Raw genomic sequence first — 22,889 nt, 5'->3', positions numbered from 1 at the left:
CGTTGGCCCTTCACCACCGCCAAATCCGGAAGCCCAGTCCATAAAAAACAAACGCCACGAAACCCTATCCTTCGACTTGCTCGATAGTATTTATAAGGGTATAGAATTGTAAGCCCCGCCCATGAAGATGAAAATGCTTCCAGTAAACCCCACTAATGTGCACCGGTCCCTGTACCTGTATTCACACCACTTTCCCTCTTCCGTCTCCGTCTTTGGCGCGCATTGTCTCTCAGGAACTGGGGGTCGATGAAATCGTCAGGCAACTCAAACTCCCTTTCGACGAAATCGGGTATAGGCTGGCCAAAGGCAGATGCGTTGCGACCGTGTCTGTGTTTACCAAGGGCAGCGGCGCGAAGGTGTGGTTTAGCATAAAAGGAGCTGAATGGGGCTGCAGGTTCAGGTGGCACGAATGGGAGGAGAAAGCCATGTGGACGCGGTGGTCTTCGTGGTTTCGGTGGCTCAGGTTCTTTGGGCTGCTGTCGTGGTGGTGGAGCATCGCGGCCGTTGACTACAATGTTGTCTGAGTCTTCGGTCTCTTCGCCGTCTTCTTCCTCGTCGTCTTCCCTCGCAGCGAGAGCTGCTTCCTTTTCAGCACGTAAGCGTTTCTCCTCTTCCTTCCAGACGCGGAATTTGTCGACTAGTGCTTCTACCTCTCTGACAAAGTAGTCGCGCTTGGCCTCCCAGTCCTTTCTCTCGCCGTCTGTCACGCCTGTTATGCCCATGACCTTGAGCCAGTCTGGACCCTGCAGCCCATCGAGGAGCCTCTCTAACTGCACCTTCTCGTGCATGGCGCGCTCCTTTTCGATATTGCGCAGCTGCTTCTCCTTGCGTTCAGCGCGTCGGTGTTGTGTGAAGAAGACCGAGTCGGCGAGGGGGTCTTCGCCGTCATTACGGGTGATGGCATTGGCTATAGAGGCGTAGTCGAGGACGGTGAAGGAAGTCGAGGACGGGGCTAGGGGTATTGAGGGATCTGAAGCATGGCGCGATGGGGACGAAGGTCTCGCTTTCCGTGAGCGCGTCGGGCTTAGGGAGCTTCGCGTGGGCTCAGGCGTCTTGGGCTTGATGGGCTCGTCGACAATGTATATGGGGGTATCGATATCGAGGAACTCTGCATGCGATCAGCTGGTAGGCCACGCGACATGTGACAGTGACATACCATCCTCTTTGGGCACACCTGCAATGATGTCGTCGTAGTTTGAAAAGTAGACGGCGAGATCACTCTTGAGGCGGGATCCACCGTCGTGGCTTCTCAGGCTGCGCTTGTCTGTCGACGACGCTGTCGAGGCCGGGGCGGGGACAGCTGGGGGCGCAGCAAGCTTGCCGGAGCTGCCTGGCCTAGGCGTGGACCTCGCAGAGGGGACGTCGTCGGCGTCTATGCCCAGCGGGGCGGCGACGCCATTGGTGATGCGCAGAAGCTCGCCGTGTGGTTGTGTCACGGTGATCTTGGTGGGAGGTCTCGTGTCGGTCGCGTCGTCTTCCAAGGCTGTGGCTGGCCGCTTCCTGCTGCTGGTGCGCGCAGGCGGAGGGGGTTTGTTGGGCGTGTGGGTTAATTGCTTGACGGATCTATCGTCATCAGCAAGCGCAAGCAATGGGCCGCTTTTGGAGGTCCGTCTTGTCGCGACGGGCGTGTTATTGTTGTTGCGCTGGGCTTGTTGGAGGGCGTCATCGCGCGACACGGGCAGGAAGTTGAGCCTCGTCTGCCGTTCATTCGAGCTTCGCAGCAGCGGAGGCCGAACGGCGTTGGCCATGATATTGAGCAGACTCGAGATCATTCGCGATTCGCTGGGTCATCTTTCAGCTATTCATCGTTGAGCTGCCATTGAGTGTCGCGCTGAGATGTGCCAAAACGCGAGCCGTTAGGGGTCGTCGAGTGGCAGAGCTCGCGCAGTTTGCCAAACGAGCTGCTGCACCCAAAAACTATCCAGTACGCCTCACCAAGACACATGCGTCGCATACAGACAAAGTGACGTTGAATTAAGCTTCATATCAGAGCCTTCCCTTCTCCATATCAGACTGTACATCAGAAGAATATTCAACGAATTGCAGTGCAGCGCATATGAGATACTTGGAAGAGTAGCGCCACCGACGCTGGTAGCCAATCAGTACCCTATGATCCCGGCAGCACCAACTCGACATTCAAAATGGAAGTAATCCTGCATGGGCAGCTTTGCGGAAAATTTATATCTACACGTGAATCTGGAACAATGAGACGTCCTCGCGACTGCTTCAGTCGTGCTCGTTACTGTCACCCGTCGTGCACACCCCGGACTACCGGCACCTCGATCCAAATCCAGCTCTTGTTTGCCACACCTGAGACACCAAGATCAACACGTACACCGACGAGCACCTCACGAGAAAAGAAAGTCCTTCAAGACTGGTGATCCAGCGAACTCCGGGTTGAGCAAAACGCAACTATTAATAGGTCAGCCGATGTACGCTAGCTTTGTTATCGATAAACAAACTTGAGAAAGTACGAAAGTCCTTGTTTCCGCTTTTCCAGAAAACGGGGCCTAAAGCGAGCTATGCCAGATGCATTAGTATATTAACTGGTGGAGTGATGCCGTACGAGGACATGTGACTTACATATTACGGACTTGGGTGGGAAGTGCGGCATGGAACCCGCGGCGTGAGGAAAGGTCTGGAGCAGCTTTGTGTGCAGATCTTCAAACTCTGAGTATCTGTACACAATCAGTGGATGCTTTCGAAGGTCGTGGAAACATGTCTTACCTCTTTCGTATCTTCATGGGACCACCCTGCAACAGTTAGCATGTGCATGAAGGTTCATCGCCTGGAGATAGGCAGCATCTCGCAGCTCCACCACGGGCCTTGTGCATGAAACCATCTTTTGGGAAAACAATTTCATGCGAGTGATTGGCTACGAGGACATGGCTCTGCGGACTAGCGCATCTCGATGCGGCTCGGAACTTACATCCAGTGTCTCGACCGTGCAATTGAAGACGACATAAGCCCCAAATCCAGGTGCCGCAGCCGTGCCGCTGATGACAACGTAATCATCTATCGTGACACCCTTGGCCCAGAGAACTTTGCAGTGGTCTGAGCCCTCATCCGTATGGTCCTCGAGGCCGATGGGAGTGGGGCGGCCGTTGTCAGCAGAGTAGTTGCTTAGATAGGACGCGTTGCGCTGGTGGGATTGCCAGTATGGCGGGACCACGCTGCCAACGCTGTTGCGGTCACCCGCGGTAGCAGTGGCGGGTTTTGCCCCATCTCGGGCTGGCGACGACGACGGGTCTCCAGTTTCAAAGCTCGCCGGCTCCATCCATTTACAGTAGATGGCTGGGCAGGTGGCGCGTCAAACGGGAAGGCGGTTGGTATCTAGGTGCTGCCGCGTCGAGGTGAGGGGTAGATATGTACAGTGTGGTGCTGCAACAGCTGGGCCGGAGCATGCAGCCAGTCGCGTCTAGTGTCTTGTTGACGATGAAAGAAGAATTGGCGGCGTTTTGCCAGCGCTCATCTCAACCGAATGATGCGCAGCGCGAGCTAGGATGCGAGACCCTGGGTGAATGACTAGCGGGTGCTAGGGCGGTGGCCAATACGAACAAGCAAACCATTGCATCCCTGCACAGCCGAGGGATTAATGGGAAACTTCCAATACAGCGTCTCACGATTTCCGACCCAAAGCCGCCCTTTCCACGCCGTCCACGCCGACTCCACAGTCGCCAGATGGCTCGAGTCACGGCCAACCCGTCCCCAACAGGCATCGTCCCGGGCGAGAAGGTAGGCGGGGAAACGCACGCACCCTTCCGTGAGCCTTCCTATCTGATACTCCACTAGCTTATTGCTTCCCGTCGACACATCCCTCCCTTTATATATCAGACGCCGCCTCTTTTTTCCAGCCTCCTCATCACTTTCGCTGAAGAGTTGCCCTTTATATTTGATTGTCCACCGTCTGTCGCTGACCGTCTATTATTTTAATACCTTCGCTGCATCTCCGCTAATACTCCTCCACCATCACCACCACCCCAACCGTCAACATGCGTTCCGTCTTCGCCCTCAGCATTGCCGCCTTCACTGGCCTGGTCGCTGCTCAGGACGCTCCCCAGATGAGCTACCCATACACCATTGACCCCGACACCGTCGACCAGTCTACCAGGGGTATGTAGAGTCATCTGTATCAACTTTGCCTCGTCTAACATGGTCCAGATTACTGGTGCGACCAGAACAGGGCACAGTGCCCGCTCATCTGCCTCCAACAGCCCGGTGTCGACTCCATGACCACCGAGCAGAACGACTGCGATTCCGACGCTCTGACCTACACCTGTGTCTGTGACAACGGTGTCTCTCCCAACATCACCCAGTACTCGCAGACCCTGCCATACTTCATCTGCCAACAATGGGGAAACAACTGCGTCGCCAACTGCAACGGTGACAGCACTTGCCAGAGCGCTTGCCGGTATGTTCGATCGATCGATCCAAGTAAAAACAACACTAACATGATTACCAGTGAGGACCACCCATGCGGAGCCCAAGACCCTTACCGCGGTAACACCTCTCTACCTACCACCATGTCCTCCACCGCCGCCCCAACCGGCTCCAACGGCGCTGCTACCAACACCATCCCCGTCACCGGCTTCGGCGGCGGCGGTGCTGAGGAGACCGGTTCCAGCGACAGCGGCTCATCCGACCAAGGCGGTGCTGGCTCCATCTTCATGCCTAACGCCGGTCTTGGTCTCGCCGCCGTCTTCGGCAGCGTCTTCTTCGGCTTCGCCGTCCTCTTGTAAACATGAGGAGAGTCAGACAATCTCGTCTAGCAAGTCTCTGCTTGCAATCTTCGTCCTATTTTTCATGCATAGCGTTTTCCGGCATAAAAACTCCAGTCCTTTTCGATTGTTCGATACCCACCTTGGGGCATTCCGCTCTCTTCATGACAGCCTGGCAAGGCTTTGTCCTTTTATCTATTGCATGGGGTTTATGGCGTATTTGTGATGGTGACGGGGTGTTGGATCACTAGCCCGAAGGGCAAAAGTAGCATTACTTAGCATGCAGTTGTAATACATTGGACGCAGAGGTGTTGATGCTGAGGAACTATTACGTATTCTTGTCATGTTGTCTGCCTGTGATGTGTTTGATGGGCTCCAACGCCTCATAAACGCTAAAGATTGATCCCAACTTTTAGTTCGGTCGAATAATTCTTTCAAAGATACAAGTGACCCCGTCTAGAGATACACCTTCGGCGGCGACTCGTCCCACCACAACCTGCCCTGTAAACTCTTCCTCGGACTCCGGCGTCGTGGATGATGATTCATCACGCTCGCTTTTCCTTGCTCTATATACACAGCTCGTAGATCTTCACTCCCCTCTAGACTCCCTGTTCGACGCCTGACAGGCGATGGCACATCAGCCATTGGTGGGGAGGCCGAGATCAGCGGACTGGGAGGCGCAGGGTGTGTGATGCTGAAATCCGGTTCATCTTCTAAACCTCGGACTAAGTCACCCTTCTTGTCAACAGTAGAAGGGTCATCGTATGGCAAGATGGGCTGTGAAGGTGCAAGTGTAGAAAGCCGTTCGACGGAAACGTGAAACATGCGTGAATCACTCGATACAGATCGCTGGAGCAAGGCTCGTTGTGGTGGACCTAAAAGTAGTGCTTGCATGGCCTCTGGGGAGGGAACGAGAGTGGGCTGAAGAGAAGGTGAAGAGGGAGTCGTATCTGGGCTGTACTCGTGGGAGAGCAGATTTGTTGTCGATGAGATGAAGGATGGGGGGAAGGTGGGTGAGTCGTCAATGGGTTGGGCTGAGCCCACAGGAACCGCAGACAAGCCGCGACTGATGTGATATGGAGACGGTATTGAGATTGGCTCAGAATGGCCATTGGCACCTGGTTCGGTCGCATTTGTAGCAGGTGTGCTGACTACGTTTCGTGCGAGGTGACATGGAGTCCTTGACGGTTTAGCCGTTGGTATAGGAGAGCCGAAGCTGGAGACTGAAGAAGACGTTGAGGATCGCCGCTCGTCTCGTGGACAGTGAGGTGTAGGTGGAACTAGGCGCACGCTTACTTTTCTTGTGGCAAGCTCTGGCCTCCTCCTGGGTCCGTTGTAATCCTCTGGTAATACTGGAGCTGATGACTGCAGTGGACCAATGGCGATCTGGTGGCCGCAGGCAACGAACTCCTCAGATGCAACGATTTGGCTTTCGTCCGATGGTGCATCAATCAGAACACCAGTCCGTACAGTGGAGGGTCCGGCCGTATCAGACGAAGCATCCTGGTGAGGAGAGAGAAGTGGTTGATCTTGTGAGATCAATCCATCCTCATCATCATAGATCATCCGACCCTTCCCTTTGTCCACTTTGCTAGGCCTTGAAGGCTTCAAAAAGTCACTGAAACTAAATTGAGAGTCTTTTCGTTCTCGCTCTTCGCATCTCTCAGCTCGGCTATCATATTGCCAATGCTTGTCGAGTTGCTCCAGATCACTATCTCCATCGTACTGTAAGTCGGTCTTCCATTGCGCCTGTATGGTGTTTCTTCTTTGAGCTCGGAGCGTTGCCTGGAAGGTGTCCCAGTCAGTAGTGGAGTAAAAGCAGCTAGGGCCTACTTCGCCGTTCACATCAAAGTACTCGCTTACATTGGGCAGATCAGCCAGGCCCATTCCAGCGAGATCTTTGGAACTACACTGGGCATATTGGTCTTCAGATGGGCGGCTTGTGTTGTCAGATATGCCCGAGCGTTGGGCAACAGTAGGGTTGGGTGGTGGGTATTCATCTTCGGCAGATCCTCTTCGACCATAAAAGAGGCGTCTAAGCCTGACATTGACCTTTTCTATTACCTCAGTGACCTGTGACGGCCTTCGGGAATGAGACCCATTGCTCTGGGTGTTGGGCGTAGGGGGCGTACTGGGAAGCGTTGGGTAAACACTGTCGAGATGCGAAGCTGATTCAGTCATAGCCACGTCGTATGTTGGTGGTGGTAAACAAGGACAGTCGATTGTTGTCTCTTGAATACGTCTTAATGTTTTTCTTCGTTTCTTCAAATATCCCCGCGTCTGGAGGAATGATTCGGTTGCTCGTCGCTTCAGCGTAAGCTCCGGAGGGTATGGTAATCGGTATGTTTCTGGTTGAACTTCTGTTTGGCTTATGTTGACAACTACATAAGGCTCATTGGAAGGTATGTGTACATGAACTTGAGAGGTCATAGCATTGGACAGCATGAAAGCTGTTGAGCGTAGTAGGGCGAGCAGAAAGAATGAAAAAAAGACTCGATGACTGGATGATTCTTATGACTTTAATAGTCTAGCGATAGCATTAGTACGATGCGCAAGAACACGCTGGTACGGCCAATGACCAAAGTCACATATTTGTACCGAAGAAATCCGCCAATAGTGCTTGGTTGACAAGAAAACAGGGTGTTGACACGATGGCGCGAACCTGAATAAACACCGATCCATCTGGTTAGTAGTATTTTGGAAGACCAACAAAGCAGTCTGGAACAGATAAGGAAGTTCTGCGCCTGCACACTCATGCAGGAGAAACATGCAGTTCGAGCGTTTCTAGGAAGACTGCCCTGTAGAATTTGGCAGATATGAGACGTTACCACGGTAGGAGGTGCTACCGTGGTGACTCGAGAGGAGATAGTTTCGTGCGTATTTCGTTTAGGTGTTGGCACCATCGAGGAGTATCGGTACATTCGCCATCATTACCACAAGAGATTGTCCGTCTAGACCTAAATCATCGGCCCTTACGACCCGATAACGCAGCATCGCCCTCGCATTATGAAGGGGCCGAGAAGCTGTCAAGGAGTCTTTCGACATCATAATCCTCACAAAGACAGGATGTACTGCCTATCAGCGAGCAATAACTGGAAGGTATAATGAAACAAGAGGGGTATAAGCTGTCTCCAGAAGCGTTGCTTCATGAGGAAGACCAATTCTCCTTCTAGAGCAGACAACTGTCGCTAAGGAAAGCCTGGAGAGGATCCGGAAATCTCAATTGGAAGAGAACATGTTGTGGTTTGGATGTGGTGGAGAAGGTGGAAGGAGCCGGAGCTAACATCAGGCGTTGACGAGGCCCCGGCAGGTCGCCGCGACTTGCCATGCATGACATAATCCTTAGCGCGTCAGTCTGCAAACACGCCAAACAAACCTATGATGACACTACCATTCCGACTTTCGTGGTTCGCGAATTAAATCCGTTTTCCCATGTTACGATAGTCTTCAAAGGCTCGTGATGCCGCCCCGAATACTTCTAAGAGGGCCCAGGGCTCTATCGTCGCCATCGGCAGCCTGGGTCCGTCTGCGGCCTCAGCAGAGGTTTGCCTCGAGCTCCGCAAATGCACCGGAGGCTTACGACGTCGTCTGCGTAGGCGGTGGACCAGCAGGTCTGAGTCTCCTGACCGGTCTGAAAGCATCGCCAATCACAAGCGGGCTGAAAGTTGCACTCATCGAGGGACAAGATCTACACAAGAATCGATTATCACAAGATGCTAGTTTGGAGAGCTTTTCCAATAGATGCAGCTCCCTCACCCCGGCCTCCGTGAAGAATTTACAGGGTACGAACGAGCGTGTAAAGTGTATGATAGTTCCGGTCTGACGTGCGCGAAATAGAAATCGGAGCATGGGCGCATGTCAACACACCCCGGGTGCAGCCATACCAAGAGATGCAAGTATGGGACGGCGTCACTGATGCGCGGATATCGTTCGATTGGCACACAGCGAAACCTCTCCTTACTCCTCGTAACCCGGCGCAGCCTACGACGATCGCCTACATGATCGAGAACGTCAATACGGTTACCGCTCTGTTGAGCCGGCTCGAACAATTGGGCGGTGTCGACTTTTACACATCCACAAAGGTCAACTCGATAGATCTGGGTACAGATACAGAGAAGATGGACTTCTCATCATGGCCAATGCTCACGCTATCCAATGGAAAGACATTGGCAGCTAGGCTGTTAGTCGGAGCCGATGGTGCGAATAGCCCAGTGCGGACTTTTGCAGACATTGAGTCGCGAGGCTTCGATTATGGTAGACACGGTTTAGTGGCTAGTCTGAAGCTCGAGGGGCAAGGCTGGGGCGGTCCAGATCACAAGATCGCATACCAGCGGTTCTTGCCAACCGGCCCCATAGCTATGCTGCCCCTTCCAGGAAACATGTCGACACTTGTCTGGAGTACCACGCCGGAGCGTGCCGCGAAGCTCAAGACGTTGTCACAAGAGGATTTCGTTGCAATGGTCAATGCGGGTTTCCGACTGTCACCCACAGACTTGGAGTATCTACACACACTCTCATCTGGACAGGCAGAAGAAGTTGAATGGCGAGAGAAACACACGCCTGTCGACGAACATGCGATACCAATGCGAGTAGCACACGTACAAGACGGTACAGTCGCATCCTTCCCACTTCGCATGCGACACGCGGATACATACACTGGTGAACGAGTTGCGCTGGTTGGCGATGCGGCGCACACCATACATCCGCTCGCAGGCCAAGGTTTAAACCAAGGCCAAGGCGATGCTGCGGCGCTCGTTCGAACGATATCACATGCAGTGCAAACTGGCCAAGACATCGGATCAACGTTGGCGTTGGAGAGCTATACCAGCGAGCGATACGCGGAGAATAATGCAATGCTGGGCGTATGCGATAAATTACATCGACTGTATAGCGTTGAATCAGGCCCGCTTGTAGGATTGCGAAGTCTCGGATTGAGAGCTGTTGATGCAATGGGTCCACTAAAGGGTTTCTTCATGAGCCGCGCTGCAGGTGGATCTTAAACGTTTGTACTTGTATCTGTAAACACATGTATGCATACCTAGGTAGCTTGGCAACACAAAACAACATACGATTTCTGAACAACCACCACCGAAGAATCCCGATATGCTGTTCCGCGGACGATACGCGGCTTACGCATTTTCCCTGCATCGCGGCCCCACTAATAATCTGGTCCTTCGGCACCTCATGGAAACGTTAAAACAGACTTGCTCCTACGACAAGTGAGCTTACATATTTCACTAATCGACCATGGCAGACCACACGAGTGAGATCGAAACTTATGGCAGCAACGACGACTTCTGGATCTTTGGATACGGGTAAGGCTGCCGAATGAATAAGCCTCTGCAAACACGACGTAGCTAACGCCTCGGTCTTAGGAGCTTGATATGGAAACCACCGCCACACTACGGTACGGCCCGAACAGAACGTTCTCACCACGAAAAGCAAACATCCCATGTTACTGCGATTGAAAATGCATTTCTTGATCTAATTGCGAGGAATAGATCAACGGGTTCCAGGATTTATCGAAGGATATGTGAGGAGGTTCTGGCAGGTATGTTTTTTTTTTCATCGATGGAGAGATGTGGTGAGATGATCTTCTTTGCTAATGGTAGTAGGCGAGGTATGAACATCGTTCGATGGATACATGGAGAAGCGGGTCTCTTTCATGCAGAGTATGCTAATGTTGGCATGATACAGTGAAGATCACCGGGGAACGCCCGAGGCTCCAGGACGTGTTGTCACTTTGATCGATAAAGCGCATTGGGAGACTCTGACAGACACTGTAAGTAATCGTCTTACCTCTCCCGTATCACCCTGTTCACCGTATACGAATGCACTCAAAATGCCTCCTGCCAGAAATCTAATAGCAAAATCCAGCATGAATCCACCGGGCGCGTGTGGGGCGCTGCATACCATATTCCCGCCTCTCATGTAAAAGAGGTGCGCGAGTACCTCGACATCCGCGAGATAAATGGATATTCCATTCAGTTCACGCCATTCCATCCTGCTATTAGTACATCCGAAGTCACGTCCCCACCTCACGACTCGGAGCCGAATGAATCCGAAAGAGGCATGTGGGCGGGCATCCGAGCTACCAACTCAATAAGCGTGACGGAGGAGGCGGGAAGTATCAAGTGCCTGGTGTACATTGGGTTACCAGAGAATCCGCAATTCTTGGGCGCGCAGGATCCTGATGCTTTGGCGAGAAAGATATTGGAAAGTATGTTTAGTTTCATTTTCGCGACTGTTGGGTCATTTCCTACTAGTAGACACATGCTGATCCGGTTGTAGGCAAAGGACCAAGTGGCGAGAACAAGGAGTACCTTTACAATCTGGAGATTGCGTTGCTTGGATTAAGCCACAACAGTGGAGACGCCCACGTGAGCGATTTGGTACGACGATGCAAACAATTGGAGCAGGAAGCTGGAGTCGGAAAGGAGGAAGGCAACAGTAGTAGTCAAGGGTTGTACAGGGTAGGAAGCACGGAGGAACAAGAGGAGGTTGAAAAGTAGCATGGAGCACAGCGGACAAGTCCGTAATGTAACATCACCTGTGGCGATACGCACTTGACAACAAGATCGAGCCAATCGAGGCCTCTGCAAAACGTCGCTCGGGCTATTATGATTACGAAGCAGATCGATCTGCATGCAACCACCAATAACGCCAGGCAGATGGATAATGCGCTTAGAATATACAAGAAGAGAATGCTAGGGACTATGCCCACGCGCCGACTAGTGCCATTAACAACGCTCCTCCTACGACACTGGCACAGGCCTGCAGTCGCCGCTTCCCACGTAAAGTGACATAGCTTTCGTCACTGAGGAAGTCTTCAGCCAGAAGCTCCACCAGGCCAGCAAATAGCAGCAAGCCACTGGATATGGCGTTCATGAAGCCTACGGTCAGTAAGCCAGCTTCACTTGCTGGGTCATACAGAGTGTGAATAGCTAGACCTATCGCCTGGCCGATCGGTGTAGTTGTTCCGTAAGCCAGAGCCATTAACCACGGTTTTGGAGAGCCCTCGGGGAAGCGGATAGCGCTGATCCTGGAGCCGAGTGCGAAGCCTTCGAAGGTTTGGTGGAAGGAGATGGCCACAAGGAAGACAATGAAGGCGGTGCCAGTGGCGACTGAGAGCGCCATACCTATGAAGACGGAGTGGAAGAGGATTCCAGCCTCTAGAAGGAGACATTGCAACAGTAACTTTTTATTCTGGGCTTCTGTCTTCTCCTGGTCGTCTTCGGACGACTCGCCGCCAGGTCGATGAGTGTGATTCTGAGCACGGGGACCGGGCAGTAGGCGCGACTCGTCTTCTGAAAGCTCTTCGTTTTGGTGTTCCAGCTCTTCTCTGCTTATTTCAAGATCCGAGTCGTTGTCGTCGTCTAGAGATTTTCGGCCCAGGGGTTCGTTGGGTGTCATGGGCGATGCCAGTGAAAAGGACGGTGATCGGCCTGCCATCAGATTGGCTGATGATTCGACGTCATGCAGCATGATGCCCGGCACGTTGCCGTTCAATCTTGGCGTGCCGTTGCTAAACCTCCCATAGCTGTGGCTTCTCTTGTGACCGGGGCGCGCATTCGCATGGTGATGGTCTAGACCCAAGTCACCAGTTGAGTGTGAGTGGCCTGCTCCTCTTGATGCGAAGAACATCTCAATCCCTACCACCATAAACACCGATGACATGGCTATTAGACCCGGCATAGCCGGGTAGCCCTGGTTCCAGAATCTGGGAAGACATGGGTCGGTAAGGGATTCGAAGGCGGTGGGCAGGAGATGGACGAAGGCGGTCGCTATCAGGACACCGGTGCCGAAGTGCCTAGATATAAAGAGGAATTGGTGCGGAACAGGTATCGAGGGAAAGCGCTTGACGACGATGGGAAAGGAGCAAGCTGCGACATGGTCAGTGGTGTACTCATGTGTACGTGAAGCAACATGCGCACCTGCAGTACTCAGCGTGAGTATCAAGAACAGCGCGAAGACATGTACTGGCGTGTTATAGTATCCCTTGCCGCCCTTGCTTCCACATTCCGGTCGTTCCTCGTCCTCTTGCTGTCTTCGGAGCAATTCCGCGTGGAGGATATGCGCAGGTATTTCTGAAAGCCCTAAATCAGAGGAGCGCGGTTAGTGTACGGACGCCACAGTCAGCAGAATAAGCACGCATACCTGCTGCAATTCCGTCTGCCTGCATTGCGGATGTTGACAGAGCTTCCGGAAGTTGAAGGTACGCGTGGTTCCATCGCGCTTGCCCAGTAGTCGCCGGGGGCCGGAGGCTCTTTATTCCTCGGCTCCTTCACCTGTTCACACACTCTCCGGGTCCGCGTGTCGACGTGCCTTCTTCCCTCTGACTGCGAATTGCATACGTACGCGTGTTTGCGGGCTTCACTTGCACCCATGTATACAAAAAGTATTTCCGAGCGCGCCGGAAAGCCAAGAGTGCGTCATACCCGGTATCGTTTGAACCTCAGAGACGGCAACTCATCAAAACTCGACAATGCATAGGCTATCGCGCGCTCCGGCTACTGGTAGTGTCGGCTGTGGCGTCCTCGACTCCCATCTTGACTATTCTAGACATTCTAGACAGGCAACATGTCCATGGAACATCATGCAACCCTAGCCACTGGCCATGGATGGTACTATTTTTGATCCCTTTCAGTCCAAAGCCATCCGCGAATCCTATTGCCTACATATATAGACAGACCCTGTGCCGTCTGCCGTCTCACGGAATCATTTCGCATACCCGTCTGAGACCAGCATAGGGCGTCGCGCGTCTTCATCATCGTTCGAGAGATTGGCATCGGCGGAGACACCCCGTCACACCCGACTTCGCTTCTGCAGCCTAACACGAATCGGGTCCTTGATAGTTTCACATCTCGCGCCCCTCCACCACCTCCAGTAACATCAAAGACGATACAGGCGCAGCCCGACATCGTCCCGGCAGATGTCAGAACCAAAATGGTGGTACTCGAGCATGGATTGGGAAAGTCTGGCCTAGTCACCACTCGCAACGTCTTCCCGGCTACACCCTGCTAAGCCCCACCATCTACCACATCTCAGAACAGGACAATTCGGCATATTGCTAATTCTGTGACGGGAAGAACCGCTCGAGGGCCCGAAGGAGCCACCCAAGGGAGACTTAGCGGCTTTAACCGACAATGTCTAATCAGCAAGACTTCTTGTTCGTCGATGCAGCTCAAGCAAAGACGTCTCGCCAAGGTCGCCGCAATGCTCGTTCTTTTGTCATGCAGAACGCGCGGAGGAAGAACCCTTGGTCTACAAGCAAACATGGTGCAAAACAAAGGAAAACTGGAAGTCCCGAAAGCGCAAGTCCCAACAGTACATGTGCGTCAACGCCAAAAACAACCACGCCAAGCCCACCAATTGTTGCGAACAAGTCTGACTACTTTTCCTCCCCAGAGTCCAAGGGCTATGCAATAGTCAGAAAAGATGTTTGTCCAGACTGTCAGATTTTTCTGTGTCGCCCTGGTGAGAGGCTATGCCAAAGATGTCTTTTGCTCAAGCCTGCGGCGCCTGCAGAAGACCCAAATAATCAATTATTCGACCCTTTTCGGACATCGTCTGTCGAAGTTACCCGCAGCGTATCGGAACTGTTGAAGCATTGTAAGTGACAGTCCCTGCATCCTTGTTTGCATCGACGTTTCCCAGTTTGCCGGGTTCGTGACATGGCAACGCTGCCCAGCATGTTGGCCAAGAGCGCAGTGCAATGGCGGGGAGAGCGCAGAGTCTAGACTGCAGTCGATTGCAAGGCGTCAAACAGCCCGATGGGTGGTGGTCTTGGTTTCCGTACGCTGACTAGTATTGTGTAGTTTCAACGGAGATGGCGCCCGGTATCATCGCAGTCGACGTTCGGCATCGGTCGACCTTGATGAAGTCGGACTGGTTTGGTACAGCAATCGGTAACTCAGGGTTCATGCACAGCCTGCTCGCTACGATTGCGCTACACGCCTGGGTATTCGGGAAAGACACGATTGATGCCGTCTTATATCATCGAGCACAAGCTATTGCTGCTGTTAATGCCGCGATACTGACACCGGATGGCGTCTCGGATGCGAACATAGGCGCAGTTTTCAATTTACTCACCATAGAGCAGGGACTCCGTCTGCCATGTTTCGAACTGCATGAAGACCACGCAGCCCAACTCGAGATTCATGAGAGAGGTTTGCAAAGAATGGTGCAGTTGCGTGGAGGATTACGAGCAATCAACACAAATCGCATCCTCCAGGCTTTTATGCTTTGGTGTGTAGCTAAAACTCCCACGTTCTGTCCCGAACCGGGTTGGCATGTGCTTACTGAGCATCAGGCATTCGACCGCTCACGCCATCTTCAACTTCCAACCACCAAGCCCCTCTACATTGGATTTCATCAGCACGTCCGGTTTCCCACATCATCCTCCAGGCTACCGGCGGCACATCTCACAGCATCTAATCGACTACTGCCGGCATGCTGGTATCAAAGAGTCGCTCAATGCCCTGGTGGAATCGGTGCTCTTCCTGATAGCCGATCTCAACGCCTGGTTCAGTGATCCCGAAAGTTTCTTAGACCCTCTCGATATTCAGAATTTCTCGTGTGCCTTGGAGTGCCTCTTACTTACATGGCTACGTGAAAACGAACATCTTGCTACCCCACTTGAAGATGCGCTTTGCGTTGCGTTGCTCATATTCACGGTGCGCACGACAGAAGCATTCAATCAGCAGTCTCACGTTCACCATCTTCACTTTGCGGCAAGCAAAAGATTAGAGAAAGCGTTGAACTGTACCATTCGTACTGAATGGCAGCATTGCCCCGACCTTCTGCTCTGGATACTCTCTATTGGCGCGATATCAGCGGAGCCCTCGCCGGATAGCACATGGTTTGTGTATCAAACATCGCTCGCTTGTGCAGAATTCGACATCCTTTCGGCCGAAGCGCTTCTCGAACGACTACACCTCTGCGGCTGGGTCAGCTACAAGCTCAATGACGCTGTATGTCATCTATGGGACAGGGTTGTTAATCTCAGGTTAGATGACCGTACATTCTTGCCTATGCATTCGTTTGCTTATACTTGAGTTTGTCTTGTACGTAGGCTTGCGCCATTCTTCGAAGCACCCTCGAAAGCTGAAGACGCCAATAGTCCTGTTGGACCGTTACAACAACACGTTGCCGAACCGGACCTCAACGCGTGGGAGAGCATTGACTGGGCCGCGCTGAGTCTGGGTCTGGATCATCCAAACGAAGGGAATGAAGATAATCCCGATGACCGAGGTGCGACAGCAGAGACTTGCGGCACTGGAGCGACAGACGAATCGTTGTATACCTTTGGCAGCGGCTATGCTTTCACGTGTACGTATAGCCTCGGCCGTTTTGAGATCCCACTAATGCATGTATCAATGAGTGCTAATGATTTTGGCGAATCTACAGGGCCCACGACCCAGCATTCATACCCACCCTGGATGAACGGATCGCATAGTCACCACGAACAATAGGCCAAACTTTTCATTGTTGCTAGATTGTTGCCTTGAAGTGCACACATCTGCGCTTGGTCAATCGATCAACAGCACTCCAACTTGGAGTCAATTTGACGCTCCACACTATAATCGAGCATATCGTAGCAGTGTCCCGTTTGGTGTGTAAAGCCGTTCACACATGTTACTCCCTCGTGCAGTATCGGTTCGACCTTATATTTCCACCCAGTTGGCTATGGTGATCGAGATGTGGCATTATTTCCATATCTACAGACTTCTCAATAGGCTGTGATGATGGCGTTACTCAGTTTCCATGCCGTTAGGATCTCCTTATGGCAAGAGGAGACAGACTATGGGCGTTTTCAATGCTGGGCCCAAAAGGATCTTCCAATACACACAGGTCCTCGATGTCGTTCTTATGTCAAGTATGCACTTTGGTATCCCTCGATCTACAATCCTCAATTCCTGCAGAACGTTACCAGTCTGATAGATTTAGCCGTGGTACGGCATTGCTCTAGTCAAGCGCCGACACCTCCGACACGTTTCCGTCAGCTGTAGCTGAACAATTTGATTTCCTTCCACCCTTCGCATCTATCAGCGTATCAGGCGCAGACCTCATGTCATAGTAACTACTACGAGCTCAGAGGGAGACTGATGAGTTCAGAGGTGAAACCTTAAATATTTTCGAAGGAGGTACTCAGCTCTTACATTCACCGATTTTCTAGTGTGAACGTACGAGTAGTCACAATGTGTGTATGTGTGAGATCACACGGCCCTCTCTCGGACAACTACATAAACCTTCCTCTTCCTTATTTCTTGGGAAAGAACCAACATCAACTCAACCCCAACATCTCCGCCTCCGCCAGAGTTGTTCTTCAACTTTCCTTCTTGATCATCCAACGGCCACGAAAAGCCCTGCCCTTGTTGTACTCTCTCGATCAAAGACACAGCTACCAACTGATAGCGTCCGCAAACTATGGCCAAAAGCATCTTCATTGCACTTCCAAACGACCTCTTGGACCAAATCTTTGCAGATGTGGACCGCGAAGATTTGATAAACCTTATCAAGACGCATCAATCTTTCATGAAATCCGCTCAGCGGCACTTGTTCCACACAATCAACCTTCCAGCACAATCTACCTTGGGCAAATCTTTTGTCACATATGACAACAAGATTATCGATGCATCGCAAGTCCAGGAATACATACGATGGGAACAAGATCATAATCGATATCTTGACGCAGGGCCCTCGATTTTGCTACCGATACCAGATGCTCAGATGCCACCAGACTACAAACAGGAGAAGGCCTACAAAAGGGTGATGGATCGACAGCGTACCTGTGCTCTGATCCTGCAGGCTATCACATTGACACCGCACCTGGCAGACTACGTCCGTCATGTTCAGATAGATTCTGAGTGGGGCTCACCACTCTTTTTCAATTCGCAAACTTACACCATACTCAACAAACTACCGAAATTGCGTAGAGTCGAAATCGTTATCAAAGACTGGGTGGCAGGTCGAGAATGGATCCCAATCCAGCAAGTTTGTGTACAGCAGCTATTCGACATGCTTAAAGACCTCCGAATCCAGACAATCGTTTTGAAGACACCATCGGTCAGGATTCTGAGCAAACTGATGCAGATACCCACCATCCGGTCTTTCGCAATTGACACCGTTACCGAATCTCTGGACGATTATCACCCCTCGTCGTTTGAGCCTACTATCCTTCCCAACCTTATATCCTTCGATTCCAGGAATTTCACAATAGGCCCTGCTAAAATGGTAAAACTGCTCAGTCAGGCCAAAAACCTCCAGTCACTGCTCATCACCACGAATTCGGACTATGTCCGCCCAATGAATTTTGAGGTTGCCAATGGTACCCTGATCGTATCCACTCCAGGCATTCTAAAAGCGAGTCTGGGGCCTAATTCTTCCTTGAAAGAATTAGCACTGCTAGAACCGGCGGGCGTATATTTTACAGAGGGTCGTCACTTTCGTGACCATCTCCACCCTACCATCAACGCCAATTTCTCGTTCCTCAAACACCTGCGAATCCTGAAGATCACCTCGGCCTTTTGGTACAATCGCCATTTCGACCTACCCAGCGCACCCGAAAACGGCTGGATGTGGAAGAAACAGGACCGCTGTGCTGCTCGCGTGTACAACTTCCTCCCTCCATCGCTCCGCGAATTGGAAATCCAATTCATGTGGCCCGAAGTTGTTTTCGCCGCGGGCCTTGGCTATCAGACACACTTTCCTTTGACACCTCAGGCTACCCAGTTGAAGGGTTTTGAATGGATCAAGGAATTTGCGGAGCAGAAGCAACGTAAGAAAGGTGTTTTGCCAGAACTGGAATGCCTTAGATTGGTCGAGGTTAAGGGATCGATCGTCGGTGGGGGCCCTAAGATGTATGCCACGAATACCTATTCACCACCGGAAGTGATGAGGGAAGTGTTTGAGAATGCTGGGATTAAGCTTGTCATAAAGCTTTCAAGTTCGTTAGCGAGCGAGTGGTAGCGCAAGTCACATGATGAACTTCCATGCTTCTAAGCGTATCAAGGTTGTATTTCTGTCTATCGTACCGAGACAAATGGTGGCTCTACCGCTTTAGTACAACCAATGGAAAACGGAGATGTACCTCCTCTATGTATCAGCTTAAGGCTTCCCATGCTTGATAGCTCTAATTTGAATCTTCAACTTGATGCCTCTATCCCCAAACGCCCTTTTCAGTTCCAACGGCGGGTCCCAGTCAAGGACCGAATCACAATCATAACGATCGCCCGTTCTACTTATACGTCTTCTATCGGCTGGAACCAGTCCCTCAAGTACCTCGACATTCTTCAGATGAGGAAGTTGTGAAGCATCAGGAGCAACGAGCTCATGTATCCAATTCCACGCTGGTTTCATTCTCATCTTCGCTTCGTCGGAGGTCATACGGAAGAATGCTGCACAGTAGCCCATGCCAACGGCAAAGACGGCAGACATGCCATTGAAGTCTACACGAAGGGAGGATAGAGATGGAGGCAGTAAGTTGACGATAGATGGACGGATAATCTCCTCGCGCTTCCACAGAAAGCCTTGAAGGCCTTCATTGCTACGGCCGAACCACAAGCTAGCGGGTATATGTAGTCGCTTGAGAGCGGAGAGACCTGAGAAGGGCATGCAGGGGAGTTGTTCCTGCTGCCACTGGCATGCTGGATCTTCAAGTATTGTCATGTCCGTTAGGGTTTTGGTTGCGTGAATCAAGCGCTTCGCTAAGGTGATTGTGGTATCAAAATGAAGTAAGTAGTATTTGATGTCGAATTCTCGCAAGACGATGTTTGCGTACTGCTGGGCGATGACTGGTGAAGAACGAAGCATACAGTCGTTGAGAATAAGACTCAGTCCAACCTTTCGTTGTGGCTTCAATGTGTTGAGCATATCCATGAGCGTAGAGTAGTCCTGGACGGCTCCCCGGACCTTTTCCTCGAGATTCTCAATCATGTCTTGATGCTGACTATCAGGAAAGGGGCGAGCGATGATCTTGAGCGTGACGTGTCGGATTGCCGGCAGGCAGTTCAACACTTCCTGCGTTGCATCTGCTAGACGAAATTGTGCCCGGCTGTCAAAGACAAGTTCAAGATAGCGTATCGGTCCAACGAGAGTGTTGCCGGATCGTGTCTCATCTTGGCTGCCATGAATGCTGCCCACAAGCTCTTTGCATGCTTCTTGTGCACCGTTCCCGCGTACAAGAAGTCTTCGAATACTGTGGCGCACTGCATTGGCTGGTGGAGCAAACTTCGGATGGGCTTTGCTCAAATGTTTGAGCGTGTCGTCGTCGTCTATGAAATACTCAAATACGTATGCGAGAAGTTCGATCGGGATAGTAGTAAGAGTCAGAGAGGACATGTTTCCTCTGGGTCAAGTGAGGACGGTTGGAGTTGGTTGCCTGGAAGATATAATACTTGAGGACTACGGTAGATACCGATCACCGTGATTGGCCAACTGTTAGTCCTTCCCCCTTCGGTCACCGCGTCTACAGATTCTTTCCATCTTTGGTCACCGCGCTGTCTGGACCTTGCATATAATGCACAGTCGTTGTTCAGATCCGCATTGCCGGTTTCGGTGACGAGAACCTTACCATAGCCGACGGATGACCTACAAAAGATGCAAAACTTGTTGTTAAGTTGTTCATTTCATTCTCTCTTTGGTACAAACGTAAATGTGCCGCACTCTAGGCAGTCAACTGACGGAAAATGCAACCAACCATGCAAGAAATTGAACGCTAATCCATGCAGAAATCGACAAACATATAACCAGGCCATTTCAAACAAGCCCAGCGACCAGATAAGCAATCATAGGCTGCTTTCGTTCTTTGTGACCAGCGCCGAATCAAAATGCTGATTTCAATGCTTTCCCGCTCCTGTATACGCCATAAATGCAATCAATGTATGAGGGAACGATCATAGACTAGCCTCCGTACTACCATCGTCGAGGTCCTCGGGGTTTGCGACATTAGCGTCATCGTCGTCGTCCTCATCCGAAGTGCTGCTATCGTCGTCATCAGCATCATCTTCGTCATCGTCGTCGTCGTCTTCATCCTCATCGTCCTCATCTTCGTCGTCTTTTTCTACTGGCATACCGGGTACGGGCCGCCATTGCACGTAGTCGTGCTCGACCCAGCGCTTACTGCGCGGAAGCACATATGGGTCGAATGGAAAGTACGCATCCATTAGGAAAGCCTCTTCACCCTTTTTGCCAGTGAGAGCAGTCTCTCGGCCGCCAATACCATTGAGATAACCACTGGCCAGGCTGCGAGAGAGTCGCACACGCTTGTTTGTCTCTACCAGGGTATCGACGTAAGTGAAGCGGAGGTGCTTAGCAATGCGGCCGAACTGCTTGACAATGTCTGGTGCGCAGATTCTGAGTGGATTGAGTTTGCAGAAGATGTTACGCCGTACGATTTCGAGGGTTGATCGGTGCCACTGGAAGTCGCCTTCGTGGTACATGATGTCTGCATCAGTAGGCAATGTGCCGTCGGGCGTGACAATGAGGTCGCGCCACCGGAAGCAGAAGGCATACAATAGTGCCTGTGCGATGGCGTAGTATGTGCCATACCGGCGTAGATCCGGGCCGATGCACTTTGGTTCGTGCAGTACACGCAGACGCTCCAATTGCGAGCAAAGTGTGTCAAAAACATCGCGGACCACAAAGCCTGGAACGTGAGCGCCACGCGCGATGTAGGAGGCGAGGTAGGCACATGCAGATGCTCGTATTAGTGGGGGTCGATTTTGGTCGACAGCTAGTTGCGAGCAGGTATCCACGAACCGCACTACGAAATCCGTTGACATCTGACTGAAATGGAAAAGCACGAACTGAGTATGTCGTGAGCGGTAGGTTGGGATGATGATGGACTGGAATTGGGCGATAAGGGTTTGGTATGTGCGGTCCATCTCTTGAAGGTCTCTCCGTTCAAAGATTGAGTCGTAGTAGGAGAATTGTACGTCCATGACGGTATCGAGCTTGAGCATCATGTCTTTGATATCCTTGAGTCGTTGCTCCTCTGGATCCAGACTTTCCTCGCTTGACACGGAACCGTCGTCGCTCGCGTCGTCGTCGTCGTCTTCTTCGTCATTGATGGCGTCGCCAACCAGTTGCTCCTCCAAGTCGTCGTCCATGTCATCCATGTCCACCTGCATCTGCGCATCGATCTTGCACAGCTTATCAGTCACAAGTGCCAAAATCTCGCCCTTGATCTCTGGCGCATACTCTGTGACCCTGAAGATGTTTCGGATGTACTCGACGTGTGTCTTCGCGCTGTCGTTGGAAAATGGGAAGGTGCTGGAGATGACGGGTGCGAGGAAGGAACTCGCCATTGGACTGTAACGTAGTATTCCCATGAGGGTCTCGTGTATGCGCGCTTGTAGGCGTACTCTTTGGATGGGCGGGTCGTCCTGCTGCCTAGCATTGACGGACGGCGTGTTCAGAAACATGTCGACAAGCATCTGCAGCACAGTAGACATGTAGCTGGATTGAACCGAGAGCAGCCTGCGCAGAAAGATTCGGTAGGAGCGTAGGAAGTCTTCATTGCGCGCAATCCAGCTGCAATCGATGACGGCGTGCACCAGGCCTTTGCAGTTACTGTCGAGTTTTGGCGTGTGTTCCGAGAGTGCGATGACGTATTTTTGCAAGAGTCGTGATAGCGGTGCACTTGTTGATGTCGGCGGTTCTTTGAAGAGGGCCTTGAGACCGTCGTAGGCTGCCTTCTCGCCTGTCGCATGCTTCTCTATTGCTCGCCGCACCTCCTCCCCCACTAGCTCCAGACTCTTCTCATGGTGCTCGCTCAGTATGCGTACGTCGACTTCGGGATCGAATGTGACTCGGCGGCGTTTGAGTTGATTCGGGACAGTGTTTTCGGCGTCGGACGAGTGGTCGGTTTGTTTGCGTTTGAGGCTGCCACCCGCGCTCGGGGCGGCAGTGCTGAGAGTCCTGTTCATCGTGGCAATAGCGACCATGTTGAGTGGAAATGGGTGGCGAAAGGTTTACATTTGAGCAGGCACGTGAAACCTAGAGAAGCGTCGTCTGTCGGGTGGGTGGTGAAACTGGAAGTGAGGACGGCGGGGGTGAACGCACGCGACTGTGCTGCAGTATTGAGCCCCGAGAGAATTTCAGCGGGTCACTTAGGTAAGCCAGACCTGTTCACTATGGTTCGCCGATCCACCACCAAAATCACTGCAA

At 52.0% G+C, this 22,889-nt stretch overlaps 10 protein-coding genes across 10 annotated transcripts; 4 read left to right on the top strand and 6 right to left on the bottom strand.

The window, feature by feature from the left end:
- Window positions 1–152: 152 nt before the first annotated feature.
- On the bottom strand, window positions 153–1,772 carry J4E82_005121 (uncharacterized protein; the record flags this gene model as incomplete). The annotated part of the gene is made up of 2 exons (XM_051731391.1): window positions 153–1,108; window positions 1,157–1,772. 2 exons carry the CDS (start codon window positions 1,770–1,772, stop codon window positions 153–155), a joined length of 1,572 nt encoding a protein of 523 aa, XP_051588829.1.
- A 674-nt stretch (window positions 1,773–2,446) lies between these two features.
- J4E82_005120 (uncharacterized protein) lies at window positions 2,447–3,277 on the bottom strand (the record flags this gene model as incomplete). Its single annotated transcript, XM_051731390.1, has 4 exons — window positions 2,447–2,520; window positions 2,584–2,678; window positions 2,728–2,753; window positions 2,930–3,277. 4 exons carry the CDS (start codon window positions 3,275–3,277, stop codon window positions 2,447–2,449), a joined length of 543 nt encoding a protein of 180 aa, XP_051588828.1.
- Window positions 3,278–3,992: 715 nt separating this feature from the next.
- On the top strand, window positions 3,993–4,739 carry J4E82_005119 (uncharacterized protein; the record flags this gene model as incomplete). The annotated part of the gene is made up of 3 exons (XM_051731389.1): window positions 3,993–4,113; window positions 4,162–4,411; window positions 4,463–4,739. 3 exons carry the CDS (start codon window positions 3,993–3,995, stop codon window positions 4,737–4,739), a joined length of 648 nt encoding a protein of 215 aa, XP_051588827.1.
- A 435-nt stretch (window positions 4,740–5,174) lies between these two features.
- On the bottom strand, window positions 5,175–6,899 carry J4E82_005118 (uncharacterized protein; the record flags this gene model as incomplete). The annotated part of the gene is made up of 1 exon (XM_051731388.1): window positions 5,175–6,899. One exon carries the CDS (start codon window positions 6,897–6,899, stop codon window positions 5,175–5,177), a length of 1,725 nt encoding a protein of 574 aa, XP_051588826.1.
- A 1,279-nt stretch (window positions 6,900–8,178) lies between these two features.
- Window positions 8,179–11,230, top strand: J4E82_005117 (uncharacterized protein; the record flags this gene model as incomplete). The annotated part of the gene is made up of 6 exons (XM_051731387.1): window positions 8,179–8,500; window positions 8,556–9,707; window positions 9,973–10,033; window positions 10,416–10,500; window positions 10,596–10,938; window positions 11,010–11,230. 6 exons carry the CDS (start codon window positions 8,179–8,181, stop codon window positions 11,228–11,230), a joined length of 2,184 nt encoding a protein of 727 aa, XP_051588825.1.
- Window positions 11,231–11,432: 202 nt separating this feature from the next.
- Window positions 11,433–12,900, bottom strand: J4E82_005116 (uncharacterized protein; the record flags this gene model as incomplete). Its single annotated transcript, XM_051731386.1, has 3 exons — window positions 11,433–12,601; window positions 12,653–12,814; window positions 12,876–12,900. The coding sequence occupies 3 exons, from the start codon at window positions 12,898–12,900 to the stop codon at window positions 11,433–11,435; spliced, it is 1,356 nt and encodes a 451-aa protein (XP_051588824.1).
- Window positions 12,901–13,864: 964 nt separating this feature from the next.
- J4E82_005115 (uncharacterized protein) lies at window positions 13,865–16,192 on the top strand (the record flags this gene model as incomplete). Its single annotated transcript, XM_051731385.1, has 5 exons — window positions 13,865–14,330; window positions 14,537–14,966; window positions 15,031–15,726; window positions 15,793–16,049; window positions 16,128–16,192. The coding sequence occupies 5 exons, from the start codon at window positions 13,865–13,867 to the stop codon at window positions 16,190–16,192; spliced, it is 1,914 nt and encodes a 637-aa protein (XP_051588823.1).
- Window positions 16,193–17,147: 955 nt separating this feature from the next.
- J4E82_005114 (uncharacterized protein) lies at window positions 17,148–18,689 on the top strand (the record flags this gene model as incomplete). Its single annotated transcript, XM_051731384.1, has 1 exon — window positions 17,148–18,689. The coding sequence occupies one exon, from the start codon at window positions 17,148–17,150 to the stop codon at window positions 18,687–18,689; it is 1,542 nt and encodes a 513-aa protein (XP_051588822.1).
- Window positions 18,690–18,827: 138 nt separating this feature from the next.
- J4E82_005113 (uncharacterized protein) lies at window positions 18,828–20,060 on the bottom strand (the record flags this gene model as incomplete). The annotated part of the gene is made up of 1 exon (XM_051731383.1): window positions 18,828–20,060. The coding sequence occupies one exon, from the start codon at window positions 20,058–20,060 to the stop codon at window positions 18,828–18,830; it is 1,233 nt and encodes a 410-aa protein (XP_051588821.1).
- A 554-nt stretch (window positions 20,061–20,614) lies between these two features.
- On the bottom strand, window positions 20,615–22,666 carry J4E82_005112 (uncharacterized protein; the record flags this gene model as incomplete). The annotated part of the gene is made up of 1 exon (XM_051731382.1): window positions 20,615–22,666. The coding sequence occupies one exon, from the start codon at window positions 22,664–22,666 to the stop codon at window positions 20,615–20,617; it is 2,052 nt and encodes a 683-aa protein (XP_051588820.1).
- Window positions 22,667–22,889: the final 223 nt, after the last annotated feature.

This window comes from Alternaria postmessia (genome assembly GCF_024291825.1).
Source record: "Alternaria postmessia strain BMP 2775 chromosome Unknown scaffold_26, whole genome shotgun sequence".
Lineage (NCBI taxonomy): Eukaryota > Fungi > Ascomycota > Dothideomycetes > Pleosporales > Pleosporaceae > Alternaria > Alternaria postmessia.
The sequence above is the reverse complement of the archived record's forward strand: the minus strand, read 5'-3'. Positions and strand labels throughout refer to the sequence as shown.